Source organism: Gavia stellata, chromosome 21, assembly GCF_030936135.1.
Source record: "Gavia stellata isolate bGavSte3 chromosome 21, bGavSte3.hap2, whole genome shotgun sequence".
Classification (NCBI taxonomy): Eukaryota; Metazoa; Chordata; class Aves; order Gaviiformes; family Gaviidae; genus Gavia; species Gavia stellata.
In genome coordinates, this window is record NC_082614.1 from 469,118 (window position 1) to 493,372 (window position 24,255).

General features: G+C 62.1%; 1 protein-coding gene across 1 annotated transcript; it reads right to left on the reverse strand.

The window, feature by feature from the left end:
- Positions 1-30: 30 nt before the first annotated feature.
- Positions 31-22,600, reverse strand: SCARF2 (scavenger receptor class F member 2). The gene is given in 13 exon segments (XM_059827888.1): positions 31-1,235; positions 1,623-1,775; positions 6,036-6,157; positions 7,656-7,773; positions 7,859-7,962; positions 10,453-10,581; positions 12,185-12,403; positions 12,519-13,038; positions 13,362-13,463; positions 15,410-15,468; positions 20,928-21,188; positions 21,190-21,473; positions 22,592-22,600. Coding segments are annotated over 13 exon segments (3,285 nt in total).
- Positions 22,601-24,255: the final 1,655 nt, after the last annotated feature.

Genomic DNA, 24,255 nt, shown 5'->3' on the forward strand with positions numbered 1-24,255 from the left:
GCCGGTGCGGAGCCAGTGCCCGGCTCCCGGTCACTGCACCGCCTGAGCGGGCATGGCGGCTGCTCTGGGCTGCTCCAGGCTGGCTTCTCGGCTCTTCTTCCTGGGAGGCTTTTTAATGGGGGTTTTCTTGGCCACTTGCTCACTGGGGAGAGCCTGGTCCTGGCCGCTGCCGGCGCTTGGCTTCTCCACCCGCTTGGGCTCACCAGCCGCTGGCTCGGCTGCCCCGGGGATCAGTTTTTGCAGATGGGGAGAGGCGGGCAGCAAGGGCTTGCTGGTCTTCTGGCCGCCGGCGGCCGCCGAGCGCTTGGCTTTCTGCGGAGGGGTGGGCTTCTCCCGCTGGGTGCCCACCCCGTTTGCCCGGGTGCCTCCGTCCCCCTTGTTGAGGCTCTGAGTCTTTTCTTTCAGCTGGGCGGCCAGCTCGGAGGCCAGGTGGGGATGGAGGGGCTCGGAGCGGGGTTTGCTGGTGCCGGGGCTGCGGGGAGCATCCCTGTTGTCCCCGACTCGCCGTTCTGGCTGGAAGGCGCCCATCTTTCGGAAGGCGTTCTGCACTGCCCCATTGATGCTCTCTGTTGGCTCTGAGCCGGCTTTGCTCCTCTGCTTGGGTTTGGAGGGCGACTGGGGTTCCCCGGCGAGGCTGGCTTTGCCCTCGGGGACGCCGGGCTCCTTCGGTTGCTTCTGCGCTTTCTCCTTGCCCCGCAGGCCGCCCTTCTCCTCCGCTTTGCCCTGCACACCGGCCGACGTCTCGCTCGGGCTCCTCTTCCTCTTGGCCAAGCCCTGGCCTTGCTCGGGGCTGCCAGACTGTGCAGCCGCTTGCTCCGGGGACCGGCTGGGTGCCGGCAGCGAGTTGGACTGGCTGGAGTTGTACCTGCCATGGATCCAGGAGACTTTGGGCTTTGTGGCTGGATCTGGGGGACGGGGCTTGGTCCTCTCTGGGGACGGTGGCTTCCCAGGGCTGCGGGGCTCTGTGACAGCATCCTCCTCCTCCTTGGACTGCTTGGAGAGACGGGCGACCCGGGCGTAGAGCGCAGCGCCGGCTGAGCCTGAGCCGCAGGAGGAGCGCTCGCTGTCTGAGGACTTGAGCAGGGGTGTTTCACTGCTGTCGGCTGGGAAGGCTCTGACAGAGCCCGTCTCCTTCAGGAAGGTGTACTCGCCTGCTTCCTCCCCACCGGCCGGGGCCACCAGCTTGTCCCCGGGGCTGGCAGGTGTCCCCCTGTCCCTGCTGTCACCCACGCTCTCTGTGGGAGGAGAGCATGGAGGTGTCAGGCAGGGATATGCCCAGGGAGGGGAAGGATCGAGATGCTCCCACAGCATGGTGGGATGGCATCCCACCCAGTTCCTCCCCACACCCTTGTGTGTCCCCAGGTCCTCCCATCCCCTCCTCCCAGTCAGGGACCCCAGCACAAGAAGGCTCTTAAAACAACCCCGGAGCAGCAAACACCAGAGGAGGGAGCCCTGAAACTGCACGGGAGGCAACATCAGCACCTGTATCCCTTCCTGGGGCTCGAGGAGCCATGGCGACATGGTCCCCACTGCGCACAGGTAACACCGCTCCGTTGAGCAGGGAGTGGCCCCTGGTGATGGCCCCTAAGTCCCCTGGGGAAGCACCCCGTTCCCCTGCTCACCTTCGTGGGGGACACAGTACACCGGCCCCTCATCCGTGGTGTCAAAGGAGGAGAAGGAGCCGCGGGATGACCAGGATGGGGAAGGCTGCTCCACCACGGAGGGCGGCTCGATGAAGCTGCAGTTCAGGGTGTTCTCCAGGTCATGGTGGGCCACTGTGAGGGCAAGGAACCGCTGTCAATGACCGTCCTGCCGGACCCCCCCAAACCCCACGCCAGCCAGGAGGGTGGGATGCTGCACAGCTCCCCCCCACCCAACTTGCCGGTGGGTCTTGGGGACAGGGACAGCATCCCAGCCATGGGGACAGCTCTCGCCACGCATCCCAACCAGGTCCCCCAGCCAAGCACCCACATGCAGGGGCCATCAGCCAGCAACGGTGGTGACCAGCATTCCCCATGCTTGGGGACAAGTGGCTGTGGACAGCAGAGCCCGTGCCAGCCTTACACCTCCCATCTATCCCCCCTCTCCACGGCAGGTCTCCAGCTGCCCAAATCGAGGATGCACATGGCAGAGAGATGAGCCACCCAAAACCCTGGGTCCCACGAGGACCCGGCGAGAATCCCGGTGGTCACCCATAAGCTGCACAACCTGGCACGGCCACCCTGCAAAGAAAGTCCTGGTGCTGCGACCATCCCCTTCCTGGGGAAAGAAATGAGCTGCCAGCTTTAATTGCACTAATTTCCACTTCAGCATCACCATTTGCATTTTCCCTTTCCTTCTGCAAAAGGAGGTAGAAGGATGGTAAAAGAATGCCCGCGGCAGGGGGATGCATGGCACCATCTTTTCCCAGTTCTGCAACTTTTCAACCCCTTTGCCAGCTTCTCCCATCCCAAAGCCAAGGAGGAGCATCCCCCTTTGCCCCAGCAGTGCCCCCTCCGTTGCGGGGGCCACCCACGGAGAAGCCAAGCAGAAAAGAAAAACAGCAGAGAGGAAAAACTTGATATTTTTGGTTTTAACAGCTAAAAAAAAAAAAAAAAAAAGAAAAAAAAAGCTGAGCAGTGACAGTTGTCTGGGCTGGGAGGGACTGGTTTTTCCGTTTGATCATTTTTAAGGCTTTTTGCTGGATAAGTTCATGTCCCAACCTACACCGCAGTGCTTTCCTGGGTGCCTGGAGCTTCGGCATCATCCTCAGGGTACCTGCAGGACCGCGGCAGCACCAAGCTGGGTGGAGAGGACCGACCCTCCCAGAGAACCGGCAGCATCAGATGGTCTTGGCCCCATCCCCTGCCTGCTGGCTTTTGTCCCCTGGGGTGGTGGCAAGGGCTGCAGCCCAGGCAGAGCCCGGCTTTGCAGCAAGGGCTGCAAACACGCAGCACACAGGGCAGGTTCCCGTTGCGCAGCAGCTGTACATCGATATTTCCAGGTATTTGTAACCTCTGCCTGCACATCCCAACCATCTAAGTCATGCCACAATTTCCTGCTGGGACTGTTTGATTCTTGCACCACGTCCCTGTTTTACAATAAAATAACTTTAAGTGTTACTGGGATGCCCACCAGAACATTTATTCTTTATTAGGGAATCTGGCTTCAGAGATGCAGGGTCATTAAAATGACGGCAGCAATGCACGCTCGGCCCTGCATAGTTTGGCTTCTTGGAGAAAGGAAGAAGGAAAAAAAAAAAGCAGCAGCGATATTTAAAGAGCAAACGGCCTGGAGAGGGGGAAGCGGCAGTTTCAACATGGCTTTCCTTGTAATGAAAACCAAAAAGGGAAAATTAAAAGCAGCCGGCTGGAAGCGGATGAAGGGAGATGCTTCCTGAGAGGGGGCGTGACGAGTGGCTGGGACTCACGGCCACGGGGTGTCTCTGGGACTTGGACGAGACCCAGGATACGGCCAAAGGATAAAAAGAGGATGTGCAGCACACCCAGAGCCAGGCTTGGGGGCTCCTGCGTGGTCCCCTGGGATTTATCCCCCCTGGCCAATCTATCACGGGCTGATGGGGCTGGAAGAAATGCACCCAATTCCCTCGGCTCCCCTCCTGCCACTTCTCCCTGAAACCTCCCGCGGCTGCAGCATCACGGTGCCGACCCCAGCCCTGCCGATTGGTCTCAAGACCGGGACAAAGCGTCGAGGAGCTGCAGAAGGGCTGTGGGAGGGTGGCCCCGGAGCCCTCCTGGCCGCACTCTCCTACTCGTCTCAAGCTCCCCGTGGTCAGCATCACCCTGGGGGCTGGTCGAGCTTTGCCGCTTGGAAGAGATGTGGTGGTGGGGTGCAAGAGTGGGCACCCCGCAGTGCAGACCTCAGGCTTCCCCCGGCATCCGCGGGTTGACACACAGCCAAGACCCACACTGGTACCGCTGACGTCCCGGGCAAGCAAACCCTGTGAAACCTGCGCATACAGGGATGCCCAAACCCTAGCACTGTGGCCACTGGCATCAGCCCAGGATGTGGCCGCGCAGGCTGCCAGCTTGGGTGCAACCCCCAGGGAGATGCTGCGGACCTGAAGCTGGTGCTGAGGTGGGGAAGCAGCTTTCGAGGGGGGCACCTGGGGCTCCAGGCACACAATGAACTTGGGTGGGGCTTCAAAATCCGCTGCTCCATGTGGGAAGGTTCTACCATGTGTGGGCTTGTGCTCACTGGTGGTGACCATGGTCATGTTCGAGCCCAGAGGGAAAACCTGCCTGGCACTAGCAAATGCACGGCCGTGGTGGCGTCTGTGCAAGAATATGAGCAGATCTGGAGCCACCATCTACCAGGCGTCCTCGGCTTCGGCCAGCATTAGTCTCACCATGACATCCCCACAGGGTCCTGAGCACCTCCAGCGCTGACCTGGCACTTGGGATGGGGCATTTCGGCATCCCCTGGACCCTCCTGCCAGGGCTGGACCAACGCGGGGAACAGGCGGCCTCTGCCACCATGTACCGGCCACCATGGCTTCCAGGTGGAGCCACGCGCTGATGTGGCACCGCGGTCACCGGGCATCACAGGCATGCAGCTGCTGCAGGCACCCCATCAGGTCTCCCTTGCCCGGGGCGGGGTCCCCAGACTCAGCGGGGGCTGGAGGCATCACCGGATCATGCACCAGAGGGACCAGGAGCTGCTGAAGCCCACGCCGGCTCCGCCGTGCCACATGGGATAACATGACGAACACAAGGCAAGCCCTGACCAAAGCATTTCCCCCCAGTGAAATAACAACCCCAAACTCCACGCACAGGCTCCGGCTGGGACCTGAGACCATCCTGAGCATCCCTCCGGCACCGGCGCCACATCCTCAGCCTTTCCCGGGGCCGCTGCTGCCCTGTTTACACAGAGCAGCTGGGTGGGCGCCAGCTGCCTCCAGGCCGGCGCGGGGAAGGCGCAGGCAGCCCCCTTGAGCCCCCCCTGCCCTCGCTGCACATAGGCACCCTCTGTCCTCCCCGAGCCCTGCCCGGCCCCTTCCACAAACACGGCCTCTGTTACCCTCTGTTATCCTTGCAGCAGGAATGTTTCTCCGGCCCTGGCGCACCCTGCTCCGGGGCAGGGCTTTGCCGTGCCCCACACAGTGAGGAGTCGTCCCCCCAGCTTTGATGCTGGAGCTTGGGCACAGCATGCCGGGATGGGGGCCACCTCTGCCCCCCCCCCCAGCAGGGATGGGGGATTTGGCGTCACGCTGAGCTGCTGCATGCCAGGATGCGGCTGCTCGGGGCATCTCGCCAGCACTGCACACCCGGGGAGGTGCTGGGCTTGGCGGGGCATGGGGCTGAGCCCCATGCTGGCATAGGGTGGGGAGCGCTGCCTTTGCCCCCCAGTTTACTCAACAAGGACCTCTCCGAGGCAGCACATCCCCATCCTCATGCTGGGATGAGTGCAGGGAGGTTTCAGAGTGTGCGGGGTACAGTGTTCCCCAGCTGCCTGGATGGGGGGTGTCCCCGACAGCCCCAACACCCCCAGATGAGGAGCTCTGCTCAGGGGTGTAAGCAACCCTTCTATGAGCCCACTTCATGCCTGGGCAGCGCAGGGAGCTCATCCAAAATCTGTGCCCCTCCATCCTCAACTCTGCTGTGCACAGGGGAGAGGTGGGCTCTGGCCCCACGCAAAGCTGGGGCAGAGTTAGGTCAGGACTAAAAAGGCAAACCAGGCATTTTGCTGCTGCGATGGGGACCGTTCCTCTACCTGGGGAACCTAAAAACCTCACAAAACAACTCAGCAGAGCTCCAGGCACCAGGTACCTGCCCTCGTGAAGCAAAATGATGCGCTTTGAGATGCAGAAGCTACAGATTGAGAAAGGGCTGAGTTCCTGCGAGCCAGGCAGCTCGCACGAAGCATTGCGACGGTCCCGAGGACCTGCGTGTCCCTGTCACGGTGCTGCCATGCTCACCGCCCTGGGTTTGGGGCTGGAAAGGATGCTGATGCTGTGAGTCATGTCTGCTGCCCTGCTAGGAGTAAAGCCCCCGGGGTTTGGCTCTCTGCCCCCTCCCCAAACCCCAGCACCTTACCCACAACCTTGGGTAACTTCTGGCGGCGCAGGGGGATGCGTGGGAGCTTCATGCCGATCCGACTGAAACGCCCGCACAAGCGTCTCGGCGGCTTCTTGGCTGCTGCCGGGTCCTGGCTGGATCTGCAAGAGAAGGCGATGGCCCCATCAGAGGCACCAGCACCCACCCCATGGTGGGGACAGCCCTCACAGGGTGAGATAGCGAGTCAGGAGCTCAGGGATGCTGCAAATGCAAAGGGGTTTTGGGGAAGAGCCTGGGGTGGCTCGGGGCAGGGAGGTGCCCAGGGCACAGGGGGTCAGGGACCTGCTGGGGCTGCTGCCAGCCACGGGCACCAGTGTGTACATCACACCGGGATACAGAGCCAGGGGATGATGGCAGGGCCAGATTCAGCTGTGGCTATCGGCAGCCCAGCCCCAAAACACCCGCAATGCCAGGGCAAGACCCTGAATCTTTAGAGAAAATAAAAATCATCTCAACCCAAAAACAAACACGTGGCTTCTCTTTATTTGCTCTCTGGTTTTGAAGCCTCCCGGGGCCGAGGTTTCAAGCAATTATCTGCAGCCGCAGGAGTGAGCGGCTTCGCATGTTGATGCAAGGCAACCTGCGACGTGCCCACTGCTGCTGCAGTCCCTAGGGATGCTCCGGCAAGGGACCACTGCTGGGACAGCACCATGGGTGACCCAGCTGTTTGGGGACATCGTGGGGGTTCGGACACCCCGGGAGAGAGGAATCTATTTTGAGCCGTTTCCCCTCTCCCTGTGCGGAGCTTCACCACGCGGGGCTGCTTTTATCTGTGGGATAATTACACGCAGCCCCCAGGCTCTCCAAGCCAGATGTGCTGGGCTGGGATCGAGCTGGCAGGGCTGCAAGGGGAGGCTTCCGGAAAATTCCTGTGCCGCGGCCGGCAGCACGAGGGGAAGCTTTCTCCGCAGCTGGAGGAGCTCCCACGGCCCTCTCATCAAGCAGCACAAGCCTTCGCCCCTGCAATGGAGCGGTCCCCATCCCAGTCCCCGTGGCAGGATGTCACCCGGTGCTGCCAAAATGCTGCCGGCATTCCGACCTTACTGCAGGAACTCACCCTCCCTGCCCCGAATGTCCCCATGTGGGACAGCTGGCAGAACCGCAGCCCATCACCCCACCAGGTCTCACCCCATGGCTTGTTCTGGGGGTCTCGGTCATGCCTCGATGCCTTCGCTGTATTTTAGAGCTCCCTTTGCAGATCAGCTCCAGCCCCCCAGAGACTGGAGGGGACCTGGTGGGTCTCCATGAAATGATGGCCCATGAGAGGGAAACAAAGTCAGGGAGAGGGGGAAGGGGGTCCCTAGGCAGGGCTCACCCCGAGCCTCCCCATCAGCCCCCCAGCTGGGTGCTGCCCTGAGGATGCAGCGGGACTTGCTCAGACCCCAGGGACTCACAGGGCCGATGGTGCCGGGCGGGCAGCGCTGCTCTGCCTCAGTTTCCCCACAGCGCCGCTGCCCCAGTGCGGTCCCTGCATTCCCCCACTGGTCCCAGCCCCGCACCGGGCACTCGCGTCTCCAGCTATCCCCAGACCCGCAGCTCCCCCCAGGCTCAGGCTTCGCGGCAGAGCCTGGCAAGAGCCCACCCGGCCCCGGCACTCACCCGCGGGCTTCATCCTTCTTGCGGCAGACGCAGCAGCAGCAGAGCAGGGAGAGCAGGAGGATGAGCAGCAGCGCCAGGAGGGCTCCTGCCCCGATCACCCCCATCCGCTGGTTGGCCTCTGCAAGACAAAACCGGCCGGCTCAGACCCCGTGTCAGCCCCGCGGTGGAGCCTGGCACCCCAACCCATGCCCGCCGGCACTCACCCATGTGGCAGGCGCCCGTCAGCGGGTCGCAGGCGCCGTCGTGGCAGCTGCAGGCTTCGGCACAGTTGGCTCCGTAGCGGCCGGGTGGGCAAGTCAGGTTACAGCTGGAGGGAAGCGGCCGTGTGAGAGGCTGCTGCCTCCTCCCAAACCCTCCGTGCTCCGGGAAAAAGCTGGGGGCACTTCTCCCGCCTGCACCAACACAGCCCCCCTGCACCCTGGGGGACCCTGTAACCCCCAGGGAGCAGGAGCCCATCACCCACCCAGGGGCTTCACCCATTGCTCGGGGGATTTGGCCCGGCTGGAGCTCAGGCGCTCTTGCTGCTCCCCACACGGGGCTTTGCAATTAGGCGCAGTGATTACAAAAGGTCATTAACCTAGTAGTCGCATCTAAAGACACCCCGGCATCACGCACAGGGTTTCCAGCTCAGCAGTGACGTGGACGTGGCACCCCCAGTACCCCCCATGCCAAGCCAAGCAGAGCCATGGTGGACGTGAGCTGGGCAGGTGCCCAGATTGATGTTATTTTTATTTTTTGGCCTCCAAGAAGAAAAAAACCAACGGAGCAGCTGTGAGGCATCTGCATTGTCGGGTGGACCCTCCTGGTTGGGCTAAGCTTGGCGTCAAATCTCTACCGCCGGTAAAATGACCTCCTTGGTGGTGTCACAGAGGCAACGGGGACACGCACGAAGGGGCATCGACCTGTGAGCATCAAGGGCTTGAGCATGGAAAATACGCGCCAAGCACACCCCAAAGCAACCGGGGCTCTCGGTGCTGGCAGGACTGACCCGACCTGCCACCCCAGCCGTTGGACAGGCACCGCGGTGCAGGACCTGGATGGATTTGGGGGATGCTGGCGGTGCTGCTGGGCACCGAATCCTCTGCCAGCTGCTCACTGACAGCAGCATCCTGGCCAGAGCGGCTGCAGCCACAAGGAGCCAGTGGGCCCCAGCCCAAACCTGCTCCCCCGGGGACGCAGCTGTCCCTCGGCGCCGTGCCCAGAGGCGGCTCAACCCATTTCACGCTCCGCCAACCTTCAAAGTGCCACTCCGGCTGAGCCTCGTGCCCGCCAGGCGCCCTGTGCCCACTGGGACAGGCGCCGAGCCCCGGCGGCCGCTCCGAGCAGCTGCACCGGGGCAGCAAACACAGCAGGATGGGAGCAGGAATATTTCCCCAGCAATGCAAAACCCCTCACCCCACCACTTGGACCCACATTTCTGCCCCAGGCTGAGGTTTTGGGAGAGCAGAGAGGGGCGATTTTTTCCAAGAGGGTCCTGACACCTCTGGGAATGACGCGAAGGAGATAAAATATTTGTGGCGTGCACAAAGTGGTTTAGGAGCCTTTTCTTTAGCATCCTCCTGCCGTAGAGCTGAGCGGACACCCCTGCACCCTTCTGCCTTCCTTGCAGAAATTGTCCCCTTTTCAGCAAAATTACACGCTGCTGACAAAAACACTAGTTTGCACATAGCCACAGGGAACCGCCCAAGCACCAAGAAAGTCCCTGAGCCCGCCCGGCGTGCCGTATGGCACAGCTCAGCCTGCAGTTACAGCTCCAGGATGCTGCTGGGGCCGGGGCTGCATCCCAAGCATCCTCGCTCCCCGCGTCCTAAGCATCCCCAGTCCCCGCATCCCCAGTCCCTAAATCCCCCGCGCTGCACCAGGGCCTTGGAACAATTTAATTCATGCACTGCCAGCCGGTGCTGTGCTGAAATCGCCGCTGCGCACTGCCGGTGAGCACCAGGACCCTCTAAGCTCCAGCTTTGCTACTGAAGGTGGCAATGATGCCCAGCACGGGCATCCTGAGCGGATACTGGTGCCCAGCCAGCTCTTCCGGCAGCACGAGTGGTTGGTGAAGCCCTAAAAAAACCCACCTGAAATGCAAACTCTCCCTGTTCATACGCCCTGAGTGAAACACTGGCATGGGCAGGATGCCAGCTCCGAATCCATGTCGCTGCCATCACCCTTGCAGTTAATTGCTGGGAAAATCTGAGCAACACCCGGCAGGACCTGGGAGAGTTGGTTTGCATGCCCCAGCCGGGTGGGAAACACTTTCCTTGCCTTTTCAAACGGCATTTCAGTTCCACATGGGAAAAAACCACCAGGGAATGCGAGCAGGATGGCAACAACCCTTGTGCCCCTTCCTTGGGCAGGGGAAAAGGGGAAGGACCACGGGGGCTCTTCCTGGGGGTGAGGAAGACCCTGGCCGGAGCTGCAGCTCGCAGCAGAGCACCCCACGGATGCCATGCCCGTGAGGCTATTTGCTATTCTGGGATGTGGTTTTTTCTCTCTTTTCGGCTATGAATTCCACCCTGGACTGAAAAAAAGAAAAACCAAACCACTGTTGTGTTGACGGCATTTGTTTTTGCCAAATAGCTGCTTCCTAAAGCAAAATCCCTCTCTTGCAGCGTTACCTTGCTGCTAATGGCTCCGCGAATGCGTCCTTTCCCCTCCGCTCCAAAAGCATCTGAATTATTGCCTGCAAGCGCTTCCACCGCAGGAAACCTCTCAGGCGGGAACTGAGTAGGACCCAAAGGGGCAGGAGGTGCCCGAGCATCACCCGTGCCCCGGAGTGCACCCTGAAACGTGGCTCACTTACTAGGTGCCGTGGGAGCCGGGGCGGCAGAGGCACCGGCCGGTCTCAAAGTGGCACTGGCCGTTGACGCAGTCGCTGCAGACGAAGGCGCAGTTCTCCCCATACGTCCCGTTCCGGCACTTGGTTTCACACCTGGGGAGGGATGAGGGCAAGTGGCTGGAGCACCCACAGCTCCTGGGGACCTCTACCACCCGCCCCCCCGGCCCTCCTGCCTGCAGGAGGGGAGGTGGGGCTGTGCATTGTCAGCCCCCTTTGGGTGCTGCAAAGCCCTGGACCCAATCCTGGGCACAAGAGCCTGCGGGAAAGCATCCCAGCATCATAGAATTATAGAATTGTTTAGGCTGGAAAAGACCTTTAAGATCATCAAGTCCAACTGTTAACCTAACACTGCCAAGCCCACCACTAAACCATGGCCTTAAGTGCCACATCCACACGTCTTTTAAATGCCTCCAGGGATGGTGACTCAACCACCTCCCTGGGCAGCCTCTTCCAGTGTCTGACAACCCTTTCGGTGAAGAAATTTTTCCTAATATCCAGTCTAAACTTCCTCTGACGCAACTTGAGGCCATTTCCTCTTGTCCTGTCACTAGTCACTTGGGAGAAGAGACCAACACCCACCTCCCCACAACCCCCTTTCAGGGAGTTGTAGAGAGCGATGAGGTCTCCCCTCAGCCTCCTCTTCTCCAGACTGAACAACCCCAGCTCCCTCAGCCGCTCCTCATCAGACTTGTGCTCCAGACCCCTCACCAGCTTCGTCGCCCTTCTCTGGACACGCTCCAGCACCTCAATGTCCTTCTTGGAGTGAGGGGCCCAAAACTGAACACGGTATTCGAGGTGCGGCCTCACCAGAGCCGAGTACAGGGGCACGATCACCTCCCTGCTCCTGCTGGCCACACGATTTCTGATACAGGCCAGGATGCCGTTGGCCTTCTTGGCCACCTGGGCACACTGCTGGCTCATATTCAGCCGGCTGTTGACCAGCACCCCCAGGTCCTTTTCCGCCAGGCAGCTTTCCAGCCACTCGTCCCCAAGCCTGTAGCGTTGCAGGGGGTTGTGGTGACCCAAGTGCAGGACGCGGCACTTGGCCTTGTTGAACCTCATACAATTGGCCTCGGCCCATGGATCCAACCTGTCCAGATCCCTCTGCAGAGCCTTCCTACCCTCCAGCAGGCCAACACTCCCGCCCAACTTGGTGTCATCTGCAAACTTACTGAGGGAGCACTCGATCCCCTCGTCCAGATCATTGATAAAGATATTAAACAAAACTGGCCCCAGTACCGAGCCCTCGGGAACACCACTTGTGACCGGCCGCCAACTGGATTTAACTCCAGTCACCCACCACTGGCCATCCAGCCAGTTTTTTACCCAGTGAAGAGTGCGCCCATCCAAGCCATGAGCAGTCAGTTTCTCCAGGAGAATGCTGTGGGAAACGGTGTCAAAGGCTTTACTAAAGTCTAAGTAGACTACATCCACAGCCTTTCCCTTGTCCACTAAGTGGGTCACTTTGTCATAGGAAATCAGGTTAGTCTGGCAGGACCTGCCTTTCATAAACCCATGCTTCAGAGCTGAGCCCTACCATGAGCACCCAACGTTCCCTGGGGGCATGGGGCAAGGATCTCACAGGCTCCCTCCAGTCCGACGGCCGTGCCAGCGGTCTCAGCCCACCCCTGCCCTCTCCTCCTGGCTACAGAGCCCCACGACCACCCCCAGTCCCTGGGCAGGGACCTGCACTCACCGGTCTCCGATCCAGCCTGGGTTGCAATGGGAGCACTTGCCGTTGATGTGGTTACAGGTGTGGCCATCCTTGCAGGGGGGACAGAGCTTCTCGCAGCCCTCTCCGTAGAAGCCGGGTGAGCAGGGCTGGTCGCACTTGGTGCCATTCCAGCCTGCCTCGCAGGTCAGGCAGCGCCCGTCCGCCACGGTGCACGGCTGCAGGCTCTTGCACTGCCCGCACCTGCAACAGCCAAGGGGGAGCCCGTCACCTGGCGCAGCATCCCCAAAACCTCCTGCCACTACCTCCCACCAAGCCCACTGTGCCGGACCAGGCCCAACGAGGTCCGGCCACTCACCGCCTCCTGCAGCCTTGGCCGTAGAAGCCAGCTGGGCACGGCTCGCGGCAATACTTTCCCCGGTAGCCCGGCTCACACGTGCAGGTCCCATCCACCTGGTTGCACTTGCCCTTGTAGCACTGGCAGTAACGGTCACAGCGGGGCCCGAACGTCCGCTCCCGGCACTGGCAGCGCCCCGTGAACTGCTCGCAGGGCGAGTTGTTGCAGGAGCACTGGTTGTTGCAACCGCGGCCCCACCAGCCCGGTTGGCACAGGCAGTTGCCTGTCTGCTGGTCGCACTGGGAGTTGTGGCTGCAATAGCAGGAGCTGGAGCATTGGGGTCCCCACCAGTTGGGCTCGCAGGTGCATTTGCCCGTCTTCTGGTCGCACTTGCCGTGCTTGCAGAGGCAGACGTTCTCACACTTGGGACCCCAGCGGTTGGGGTTGCAGGTGCACTGGCCCGTCACGTCCTCACATTGCCCGTTGGGATGGCAGCTGCACATCTCCTTGCAGTCGGGACCCCAGAACTGCCGGGGACACTCTGCGGGCAGAGCCGTCAGTCCCGGCACGGCCCAAAGGACAACCCCACCACTGGGCACCGGTGGAGGTCCCCACTCCCAATGGGATCTCTCAACTGGAGTGCCCCCCCCCAGCTCCTCCCAGCACACTAGATCTCAGAGGAGACCCCTCCAAAGGGACAATGTCCTGGGGACAAAGCCAGGGGGACAGGCAAGGGCAGAGCAAGAGCATCTGCAGCCCCATCCCTGCTGCTCTGCTCTGGAAAGTCACCCCGGGATGAGCCAGCACCCCAGGGCCACCCCAGCAAACGCCGCCAAGGACATGCGGGCGCCTGCCGGTACTCACTGGTGTCGCAGTTGGCGCCGAAGTAGCCGTGGCGGCAGCGGCACTCGCTGGGCCTGACACACACCTCGTTCTCCTTGCAGGTGAAGTTCCCCTCGCACACGGCTAGACAGACGGACAGACAGCAGGCATGAGCACGAGTGCCACCGGACTCATCTCTGCTTCCCCAAAACCCCGTCAGCCCCGCAGAGCAGGGGAAGGGGTGCGCGGTGGCAGTCGGGTGCTGCTGAGCTGTGGCACTGTGACCATCCTGGCAAGCAGCCAGGCAGGCTGGATGGGACCCTCACCAGAAAAATGCCACCAGCCTCCTGCCACCCTGTTCAGCTCCATCCCTGCCACCAGCCTCCTGCCTCCCAGCTCAGCCCTGTCCCTGTCACCAGTGTCCCGTCACCCCGCTCAGCTCCATCCTGGCCACCAGCCTCCTGCCACCCAGCCCAGCCCCGTCCCTGCCACCAGCTGCACCCACCAGCAGCGTCCCTTGCTCAGCTCCGTATCGCCAGCAGAGGCAGCTCGGGGCGGGGGCTGCCTGCAAGCGCCGGGGGAGAATGGGGACATGGGGTGGGGGGGTTGCGGGCAGCCACGAGCATGGTCCCCCTGTCCCCCTCCCTGCACTCCTTACAGACTGCAGCGGTGTCAACGCCACCCCCCGCCACCAGCCCCCAAAGGCCACCAGCCCCTCTCCTGCCGAGGGGACCTTGCGCTGGCACCAATGCCCAGAGCGGGGCAGGTGCAGGACGTGGGACAGGCAGCACTGCGGTGCAGGCAGGCGCAGGCAGATCCTGCACGGCCCTGGATGAGCCTCCTTAGCCACTGGAAGAGGGAGAGCAGACCACCCATCCCATCCACCTTACCTGGGAGTTCTTAGACCTACGGTGATGGATACTATAGAAACCCCTAAAATAGACAGATTACACAGGTTAGGAGCAGTGAGTCTAATGGTTAGAGCAGGTTGGGGAGGGGCAAGGAGATGGGGACAGCTCACTGGTGGGACCATCCTCCCCCCGCTGTCCTAGCAGACCCTGTCCTTCTCCCTTCCTGCTGGCACACCAAAGGGACTGAGTCCTACTCCCAGAGCACAGGCACCCGACGCATGCAGCGAGCGGTTACGAGGGCTCATGCACGGTGGGTTAGTTGGTTACGCGGTCTTTGCCGCCAGCTGCAAACTGCTGATGCCCCGGGCTGGTGTGCAGAGCTCCTCCGGCTCTCCTGGGGCATGGCGAGCCCCGTGGCCAGCTGAGACTGCGGGGAGTAGGAGAGGAACCCCAAAACAGCTGCCTGCATTGTGGAGGCAGTGCAGGGGACGAGAGCTCCTGGGGCTTCATGCTGAGCATCCATGCCAGGCTCGCTGTGCCTCCTGGTAAGAGCTGTAACACCCGGAGTGGCCCCAGCTGGGGCTGCCCTGCCTGCAGGCTCGCTGGCCCCTGCCTGACAGCTCGCCTGCCCCAGCAGCCTCTCCCCAACGGAGCCACGATGGACACATGCCTGGTCCTGGCGGCTTCTCCGCCACCGGCGGCTCTGGCTTGGCTCCCCATGCTGCTGCAGCACCCGTGGGAACTCTCTGGGTCCCATCCCTGCAGCTGCACCTTCCCTGTCCCCACACTTCACCCTGGGGGACACCTCACTGTCCCTTGGGTCCCGGAGCAGCACCCCCAAATCCTTAGACCCAAAGCTGGCTGGCATGGAGAGAAACCCCTCCCAGCCGGGGAGCGGGGGTGATTCTCCCTGCAAAGGAGCCCACTGGGGGTTGGGACACCTCAGGGCATCACTGTGGGGGCAGGGGGTACCCCAGGGCTGGGCTTTCTGACCAGCACCCCAACACTGGGGCTGAGCACCCATTCCATCCACACGCTGCTGGCTTTGAGCACCGCAGGGAGGCAGGACAGCCTCCAGCGTCCCCAGGGAGCCCGGCTGCAGGCAGAGGTCCCCAGGACGGGGGGTCCCTGCCGTGGGGCAAATCAGGGTGGCCCCTGACAGTGGTGGTGAGGCCAGCAGGGCTCAGCAAAGGATGGGCAGATGAGCAGTGTCCAACGAAGCGAAACACCGGTGCTTACCTATTAAACACTCGCTTCCTTGCTGCCTCCATCCTGGGCAGCACACGAACACTGAGGAGCTGCAGGGGAAAAAAACCCACCACAAATGGTTACGACCCTCAGAAAGTCCTGGTCCTTCCCAAAAACTCACTAGGAGCACCGAAGTCGTGATGGTGAGAGGTCCCGGTCAGTTGAACCCTGGGCAGGGGCTGCTACAGCCCCATGTGCAGGGAGCACAGATCTGCTGGGGGGCTCCCACAGGCACCCGTTTGAAATGCCTCATCAGCCAGCCGAGATGACACCGGGAGTGAGGACAGGACCAATTCCTCCCAATAATAAGGAGCAACGAAACAACAAAAGTTGTGTTTGCAACCGTTATTGTCAAAAAAAAATCCCAAAGACCACCAAAAGCTGAGAAAAAAGGGAAGGCTCTAAATGTCCCAGGAAAAAAACAACTGCTCTGCCCTCAAGGGTCCGGCAAAGCAGCCTGTTCCCGGGATGGGATGGCTCAGTGCCTGCAGCCAGGCACCCGGCTTGTCTGCCCTTGGTGCTGGACTTCCCTGCTCAGGAGGCTGCTGCGGTGAGCGAGGGCCGCAGTGCCTGCACTGCGAACGTCCCCAGGCTGCTCTTTGCTGCCTGCCTGCACCCCTGCACACGAGCTGGGCAATGACAATTGCAGGACGGGTCCCTGAGCCCTTGGGTGTCCTGGAGTGCCACCAGCTCTGGCAATCACCATGCACAGGATCATCAGCCAAAGTGCTTTTGGCACAAGCTTGACCCCAGCCGACACCAGGACGGGGTCTCAGACCCCCATGGAAGCGCAGTCAGGGACACCCTGCGGGGATGGGACACGTGGGGACTAAGCAGGGACACCTCACCCACACTTGTTCAATGACCTCCCCAAGCGAATGGCCGGGGGCTCATGGTGCTCCAACCCAGGCGTGGGGAGCACGATCCCCGTGCCATGACACTGCAGGGAGCCCCTGGGCAGGGGAACACTGCTCATCCCAGGGGCGATCCGCACCGCCTCGTCCCCGCCAGGGACCGGAGAGATGCTCGAGGGTTATAAACGGTCTGAGCGGGCGCCACAGTCGAGGAAAACTTCACCCGGGCTGGTTCGGCGGCGCAGCCTGGAATGCGTTTTGCTTTTTCTTTTTTTTTTTTTTTCCCTTTTCCTCTTTATATGTAACAAATGCAGAAGAGGAGGAGGAGACAGCAAGGAAGTATTCGCTCGAAACCCAGCGCAGTCACAGGACCACGTCTGGCTGCCAGACGGCCTTGTCCTGGGGCCGGGGAGGGAGCTGCCGGCAGCCCCCCAGCCAAACGCGGGTACCGGGGAGGCTGGACGCAGCTCCCACCACCGGCCCCTTGGCGGGCAGCACCCGCACAACCGAGCCGGGAGCATCACGTCCCCCTTTTCACGGCAGATGGTGAAAAATTGGAAAGGAGGCAGAAAAGAACCACAAAAATGATTCAAGGCCTGGAAAAAATGCCTTGCAGCTGGAGCCCAAAATAGCTCCATCTATTCAGCCCGTCGAAGCAGTCGCGAGACGCTGCAATGGCAGCTGGCATGTACCCCCCGCGCGGGGACCCCGGGGCTTGAGTGGGGGGGGCTCTGCTCCGGCCGAGCATGCAAGGGGATGCACGGTGTTAGTGGCAAAGGGGTGTCAAACACCAAACCACCTCCCTGAGGACCTGGTGGGCTGGAGACGAGGTTCTTCTCTGCAAAACACTTCAGGCCGCCTGCCCCAAGAAGCCCCGTGAGCTGTGCCGGGATGCTCAGAGGCAGGCGGGGAAGAGCCTGCAGCACCCTGACCCTCCCACAGCACAGCCAAAGCACCCGCTGTCCCACCTGCGCTTGCTTTCACCGCTCCACCCTTGAGAAATTCAGTGTTTGGTGGTTTTTAGATGAAACCATTGCAGGTTTGCAAGGGGAAACGCCTCTGGTTGGGGAACCTTCTCCCTCAAACAGCTCAGCCTGGCCACCAAAACGGGCATCACGGATGATGCACCAAAAAACATCACCCGCGATGAAAGCCCTCAGCTGATGGTGGGGAGCTGGGAGCTGCTGAAATACGGCGGCAGGACGGAAAAACCCTTCCCCTGCCACGAGCCGGAGGAGGCGAGTGGGATGGCAACCACCACCAGCCGGGACCCCAGCCCACCCACCGCCTCTCCGGACACAGCATTCGTGCTTATCTTTTAACAGATAGCTAATCTCTCCTTCACCATGCCTGCTGATGGCGTCCTGCACCCCTCCGCTCAGCCCCCGCCTCGTTTATCAGCAGCTTTGACAGCAAATAAACTTGCTGCTGTTGCAAGGAGAGGCAGCAGGGATGCGGCGCTGGGTAACTGGTGCTCCCAGTGTGGTACATTGACTGGTCCCTGAGCACAGCCAGCCCCAGGTAGGGTCGGTGCTGGCTGCAGAGGTGACCAGCACCCATCGGGGCGCAGGTCTAAAAGGTGTCTCGTGGTCTCAGCTCCTCCAAAGAGGGCTCGCTCCATGTGCCCCATGACCACTGGAACTGGGATAACTGGGACATCTGCTTAAAAACTCGCTCCCAACCCACACAGACATGCCACCGCAGACGTGCATGGTGCAAATACATTTTCTATTTCTTTTCCTTTTCTTCAAAGCACTACAAACGCTGTGAAAAAGAAGGAAGAAAAGCTGTCTCCAAGATGTGGCCAGGGCTTGGGAGCTTTGCTGATGTGGAGGAAAAGGAGCGGGAATGTGGGCAGAGCCAGAGCCGTGACCTGCGGGGACGAGAGCTCGATGCCAGCGTTCCCTCCGGCACACAGCCACATCCCGCTCATGCCGAGCATCAGTGGGACACGGGACCTCCACAAATGCTTCGGGGGCTTCTATGGAGGCAGAATGTTTTTCTTGCAGGTTAATATTCTGCACTGCTCTGTGAAGCACATCCCCTTTACCTACGGCTATGGAGAGGGCTCCTGAGGCAGGAGGGATGGCTCCTCATCCAGACCGACACAGCCCCCCCTAAACAACGAGGAGCGGGCTCACACCCCCAAAAGCAGGAGAGAGACCCTGGGGCTTGGGTGGGAGCTGCTGCCTGTGGTCCCATGAAAGACCTCCCCACTCTCAGACCACCTAACGGAGCTGCAGAGGAGCCCTGCGGGTGCACATCGTGTCCCCAAAGCCCAGAGCATTGCCGTCACCTTCCCCAGCCATACAGCCATCCCCAGTGCTCCCTACCCCACTGCTCCTCCCGAGCATCACCCCGGCACTGAGCTCCTTCTTTCTCCGTGTCACCCATCACTCGGTGCCACCCAGCTCCCCCCATATGGCACACAGGGCTCTTGGGACCACCGGGTGCCAGCCAGCAGCTGATGCCAGTCGCAGCTCCCTGACCCGAACCCAGCCTCGGGGTGCAGGCAAAGACAGAGATCCCCTGATGAAGGCAGGAGTAGGACCATGTACATAAATGGAAACCCTTCAGGCAGAGAAAGAAAAGAAAAATAAGTTAAAAACCAAAGATTACCAAAAGAGAGCATTAGCGAGAGCAGGACAGGGACAAAGCAATGCCCACGCACGCAGGGCTCATCAGCCTGCATCCCAAACGGCAGATTCAGAGAGGGTCATGCCAACTTGTAACTGATTATAAAAGAGTTTCAAATTTACGAGCAAGTTGCACTTAGTACACAAAACTAACACCAAATAGACCCCAAATATGCCCTTTTCTCCTGCCCGCTAGCCAGGTCTCAGGAGGTCGCAGGAGGGGCTGAAGCAGAATCCTCCTCTCGAGCCCTCCGAAACCCATGGCCGGCATCCCCGAGGGATGCCTGGATGTGCTCGGCAGAGCCCGGTACTTGCACAACCACCCGGCCAAGAGTCCAACCGGCAGCTTTACCAAGCTCAGGGGACACACACTGGGACATCCACCCCAAATCGCGTCCAGCCTGGCAGCCCCCGGCCCCCAGCACAGGGCAGGACCCGCAGCACCTGCCCACCCCATACACCCTGTCCCACTCGCCAGCGAGTGCCTCTTGCGCACCCCACGGCACCCACGGGTGGCACAGGGAGCAAGCCTGAGCCCTGCGGCGCTGCGTGCAGCATCTCCGCCACCTCCATCCAGCGGGGATAGGGGATCCCTGTGCAAGGGGGAGCACCCAGGCACCCCATCCTCAGCACCTGGGGCAGGATGCCAGGAACAGGGAGGGACACTGCTCACGCCTCCTCTGCCACCCTGGGATGTGGTGGCAGTTTTGCTGGGAACCAGCTTGGCAGCCGAGGAGGGACCGCTCCCCGCATCCTCCCCTGCTGAGGAACCGCACGGGGCCGGGAGCTGTGGCCGCTCTGGCTCGTGAAATGCCTCCTTAGGAAACTCAGCCTGTAATTTGAGGAGGGGGCACCAGCGCCCTGCGGCCCTGCTGAATGGAGCCATTATGCGGCCCCTCTCACTCGCAGCACATGTTTTCCTTGTGGACTCGTCTGACCTCACGGGCGAGATGTAAAGGTGCATTTATGGCCTGGGCCCCCCATAAAGGGCGGGGAATCCTGCTCTCCTAGCCGGGAGGGAGCGGCTGTGGGCGCTCTCCCCCCTTTGCTGGGGCCAGCCTGGCCGAGGAGCCTGGCCAGCACCAAGCCCGAGCGCTGCAGAGAAGCTTGGCCTGAGGTGATGCTCTGCAAAGTGACCCATGGTACACGGAGACCACTGGGAGCGGGGACAAGGCAGTGCCAGCTCCCAGGGCTCTGCCCCCGGCCAGGCAGGCAGGATGTGACCCCCCGGGGAGAACCAGGCAATGCCAGCACCCACTTTCTGAAGCCAAACCCAAGGGTCCTGGAGCTGCCAACTCTGCCATCCCAAGCAGCCCGGGGCAGCTCCACCAGGGTACCCGGAGCATCCTGCATCCTGCCAGCCCACGCTCGGCTATGGGACTGGCCCCCGGGGGTGCAGGACCGGCCCCCCACAGTGCAACCCCATCCCCAGAGGCACCCAGGACCAGCTCCCCACGGCAGAACCGGCCCCGGGGATGCAGGATTGCCCCCCGCCCCCCAGCACGACCCGATCCCCGGAGCCACCCAAGACCGGCTCCCCCCCAGCAGAACCGGCCCTGGGGGGTGCAGGACCGATCCCAGAGGCATCCAGCACCGGCTCCCGGCAACACGCCCGGCCCCCGCGGGGTGCAGGACCGGTGCCGGGGCACTCAGGACCGGCTCCCCGCAGCAGGACTGACCCACGGGGGAGCAGGACCGGCCCCGCTGTGCCCAGGACCGGCTCCCCTCAGCACGTCCGGGGAGCAGAACCGGCCTCCCCGCTCCCGGCCCCGCTCGGGCTGAGCTCCTCGCCCCTTCCCCGGCGCCCGGCTCCCCCCGCCTCAGCCCCGCACAAGACGGACTTTGTCTTGGAAGGCGCCCAACGCCGCGGCTGACCCGGGGGAGGGGAGCGGCGAGTCCGTCCGTGTCCCCCCCCCGCCCCCGCCAGCCCCGCCGCACCCCGCCGCGCCCCGGCCCCCGAACCGTGGGTCGGGGGGTCCCGTCCCGCCCCTCCACACCTGCCCGCCCCGCCGCTCCTACCCGCCGGCCCTGCAGACGTTCCTGCCGCGGGGGCTCAGCTCCTGCGCGGCTCCGCGGCTCAGCAGCAGCAGCAGCAACGGCAGCGGCACCGCGGCCCCGGCGCGGGCCCGGCGGGGCGGTCGCAACCCACGGGCCGCCATGACCGTCGGAGCGGCGGGGCCCGGCTTGACCCGGCCCATCCCATACGGGGCCGGGCGCTGTCCCCCCGCCCGCCCCGGCTCCGCCGTGCCCGGTACCCGCCCTGCCCTGGCTGCCGCTCGGCGGGCGGAAGCCGCAGTGCGAGCGCTCCGCCGCCGCCGCCGCCTCCCCCGCGCCCCTCTCGGCAGCGGCGGGAGGGGCCCCGCCGCCAGCCAGGAAATTCCGCATTGGTTCCCCTGACGGCGGGCCAGGCTCCGGGGGCCGCCGGCCGCCGCCTCCCCAGCCGCGGGGCAGCGCCGCCCCGACGGCCCCGACGGTCCCGGGGGTCTCCACCGGGGAGGCAGCCCCCGCGGCACCGGCGGAGGGTTTCCCAAGGCGCGGGGTGGCGGGGGGAAAGGCTGCGAAGTCCTGGCTGCCAGTTCAGCCCGGGGGTCCAGCAGCTCCCAGGTGCCCGGGAGTCCTGGGAGTCCGATGGCTGGCCCCGGGATTTGGATGGCGCCGGGATCCGGCAGCGCCGGGGTCTGGCTGCCCCCGGGATTCAGCAGCTCCAGGGGCCTGACAGCTCCGGGTGCCCAAGAGCCCCGGGGTCTGGCCGTCCCAGGGGTCTGGCAGCCTCGGGTGCCCAACAGCCCTGGGATCCAGCTGACACGAGGATCCAGCAGCTCCAGGTGCCCGACAGTCCTGGGGTCTGTCTGTCCTGGTGGTCTGGCAGTCCTGGGTGCATGACAACCCCTGACTCAGGGATCCAGCAGCTCCAGGTGCCCAACAACACTGGGTGCCCAAGAGCCCCAGGGTCTGGCTGTCCCAGGTGTCTGACAGCCCCAAGCGCCCATCAACCCCGGGATCCGGCTGTTCCGGGACCAAGCAGCTCCAGGTGCATGACAGCTCTGGGATCTGGCTGTCCCGAGGGCCTGGCAACCCTGGGTGCACAACAGCCCCAGGATCTGGCTGTCCTGGTGGTCCAGCTGTCCTGGTCATCTGACAGCTCCACATGTCCAGCAGTCCCTGGTGTCCAACAGCCCCTGGACCAGCCTGTTGGGAGCCAGGCAGGGACCCTTGGGAGTCAGTACAGCAATACTGAATGGGCCAAGGCTCCCTTGGCCACCACCCTGTGCCAGCTGACTTTTCAGCTTAATGGTCATTGCAGGAGATGGCTCAAGCTTGGCTGAGCTCTAGGGACATCCGATAGCAGTATGGTGAAAGCACGGATGGAGCACACCCGAACCATCTCCCACATGGTCGCACAAATGCAGCTAAATAGCTGCATCAATCTCCTGCCGAGTGCTGGCTGCATCCAAGGAGCTGTGGAAGGGTGTCTGGACAGTGTGCGTCTCTCGCAGAGCTGGGTCTGAGGGCCACACGCCTCTGGGGGTTTCCTGTGGATGTGGAGCCTCCATCACACTAGGTGTGGGTGGGCAGCACCCTTCTGAAGAGTATTAGGGACTGCTGGGTGGTGTCCTGAGCACCTTTCCAGCCCTAGGATCCCTTCACCGAGCAAAGAGTAAATGAGTTCAGTGGGTTCTCACCACCGACATCCTTCGGTGTTTGCAGTATGTGGGGCTGATGTGCGGGGAAGGTTTTTCTCCTGCTCAGACAAGAGGTTCCTAACAGGGAAGTCTCTGGTGGTCTTGCCGGTGGGAATGATTCTATTTTGCAGTTACGTCCCAATAAATGTGCCTGCAAGAGTCTCGCTGACCTCCCAATGCCCAGCCATGGGCAGTAGCTTGTGCAAAGTGCACAGATGGTTTCAAATTTACAGGACTGTCCCCTGCAAACGTGCGTTCTTTGCATTGGCTTTCAGAGAGTGCCCCAGAAGCCACCGACAACCTACAATTTTGGGAGTCCGGATTTGGAACATCCTGGTCCAGTGCTTTGTCTGGCAGGGTGCAGTGAGCCCAGGCGCCCCATGGCCTTTGCATGTGTGATGCTACAGCAGGGAGCAGCCAGGACCTTCTGTGGCATGAAGCTGGGAAGGCAAAGCCAAGTGTGGCTGTCCTTCCCGCGGATTGACATTGGCATCGGGCCACCGGCGGGGACTCGGATGGCAGTGACCATGCCTGAGATTGCCTTTTCCCCATTCCCTGTGCCATGGGTGTATCGGCACATTGTGGCCGACATCCCACTGGCAGCATCTTTGGTGTAGAGGAAAAGTCTGGTGGTTTACCCAGTATAACCCATCGACTTTCCTTTTCAGACCTGACCTTTCAAATGGGCTTGTGACCATTGGGTAGCCCCCCCCTTCTCCCCCTTCTGCAGCCCCAGCACCTTCCACATGCCCCCAGCACCTTCCACATGTCCCCAGTTCCCTTCCACGTGTTTGGCAGCAACACCGGGAAGCAGCATCCTTTGCCCATCTTCCCCTGCCTCCACATCCCTGTTCCCCAGTTCACCCTGTCCTGCTCGCAGGACCTGTCTGGAGGGTCCCCAGAAACACGCGGGTGGCCCTGCTCGGCCCCCACGGCCAGGGCAGGAATGCCAAGACCGTGATAACTCAGCTGCACTGATGCGTGAGGAGTTCCCTCGGGATGACTCTCGGCCCCGGGTTGAGCTCAGCATCCCTTTCTGTCTGGGAAAGCGGGCTGGGGAGGGAGTTAACTCCAAAGTTAGGCAGGAAGCCAGGCTTGGCGGTCACATCCCCATCCCTCCCCTGGCAGCCGTGCCCACCTGGAGCTGTGGCCTCGCTCCGGCTATTTCCATAACCGGGATTCCCTTCCCATCTGCTCTCTCCATCACCCCCCCGCTGTGCTGAGCATGCCTGATGCTCCTCTGCCACACTCCTGATGAGCCAGGGCACGCTCGCACTGCCACACCTTTCCCACGCTGTTGCTTTGTGCAGGGATGCGTTTGATTTTTGGCTGTTTTCTGGCTTCGGTAAATAGTTTTCTCTTCTCTTCCCTTTCTGCAGGCAGCAGATCCTCTGCTGCTCTGTTTTTACCAGGTCTAACCCACACCAGGGCAGGGGTTGGGCTGTAGTGGTGGAGATAAGCTGGTCCCTCGGAAGATGCTGCTGGCTGGTAGCCAGAGGCTGGAGAAGCGGCTGAGGATGCTGCGGGGAGGAGGCGGAGGGAGAATTTATGGTGCTCAGGGAGGTGGCATGGTCTGGGTTGGCTGGTGCTGGGGGACTGCACATCCCACGTGTATCAGCCACTCATCCTGCCTCTCCCTCTGGTCCCAGCGAGGCTGTTGCCCA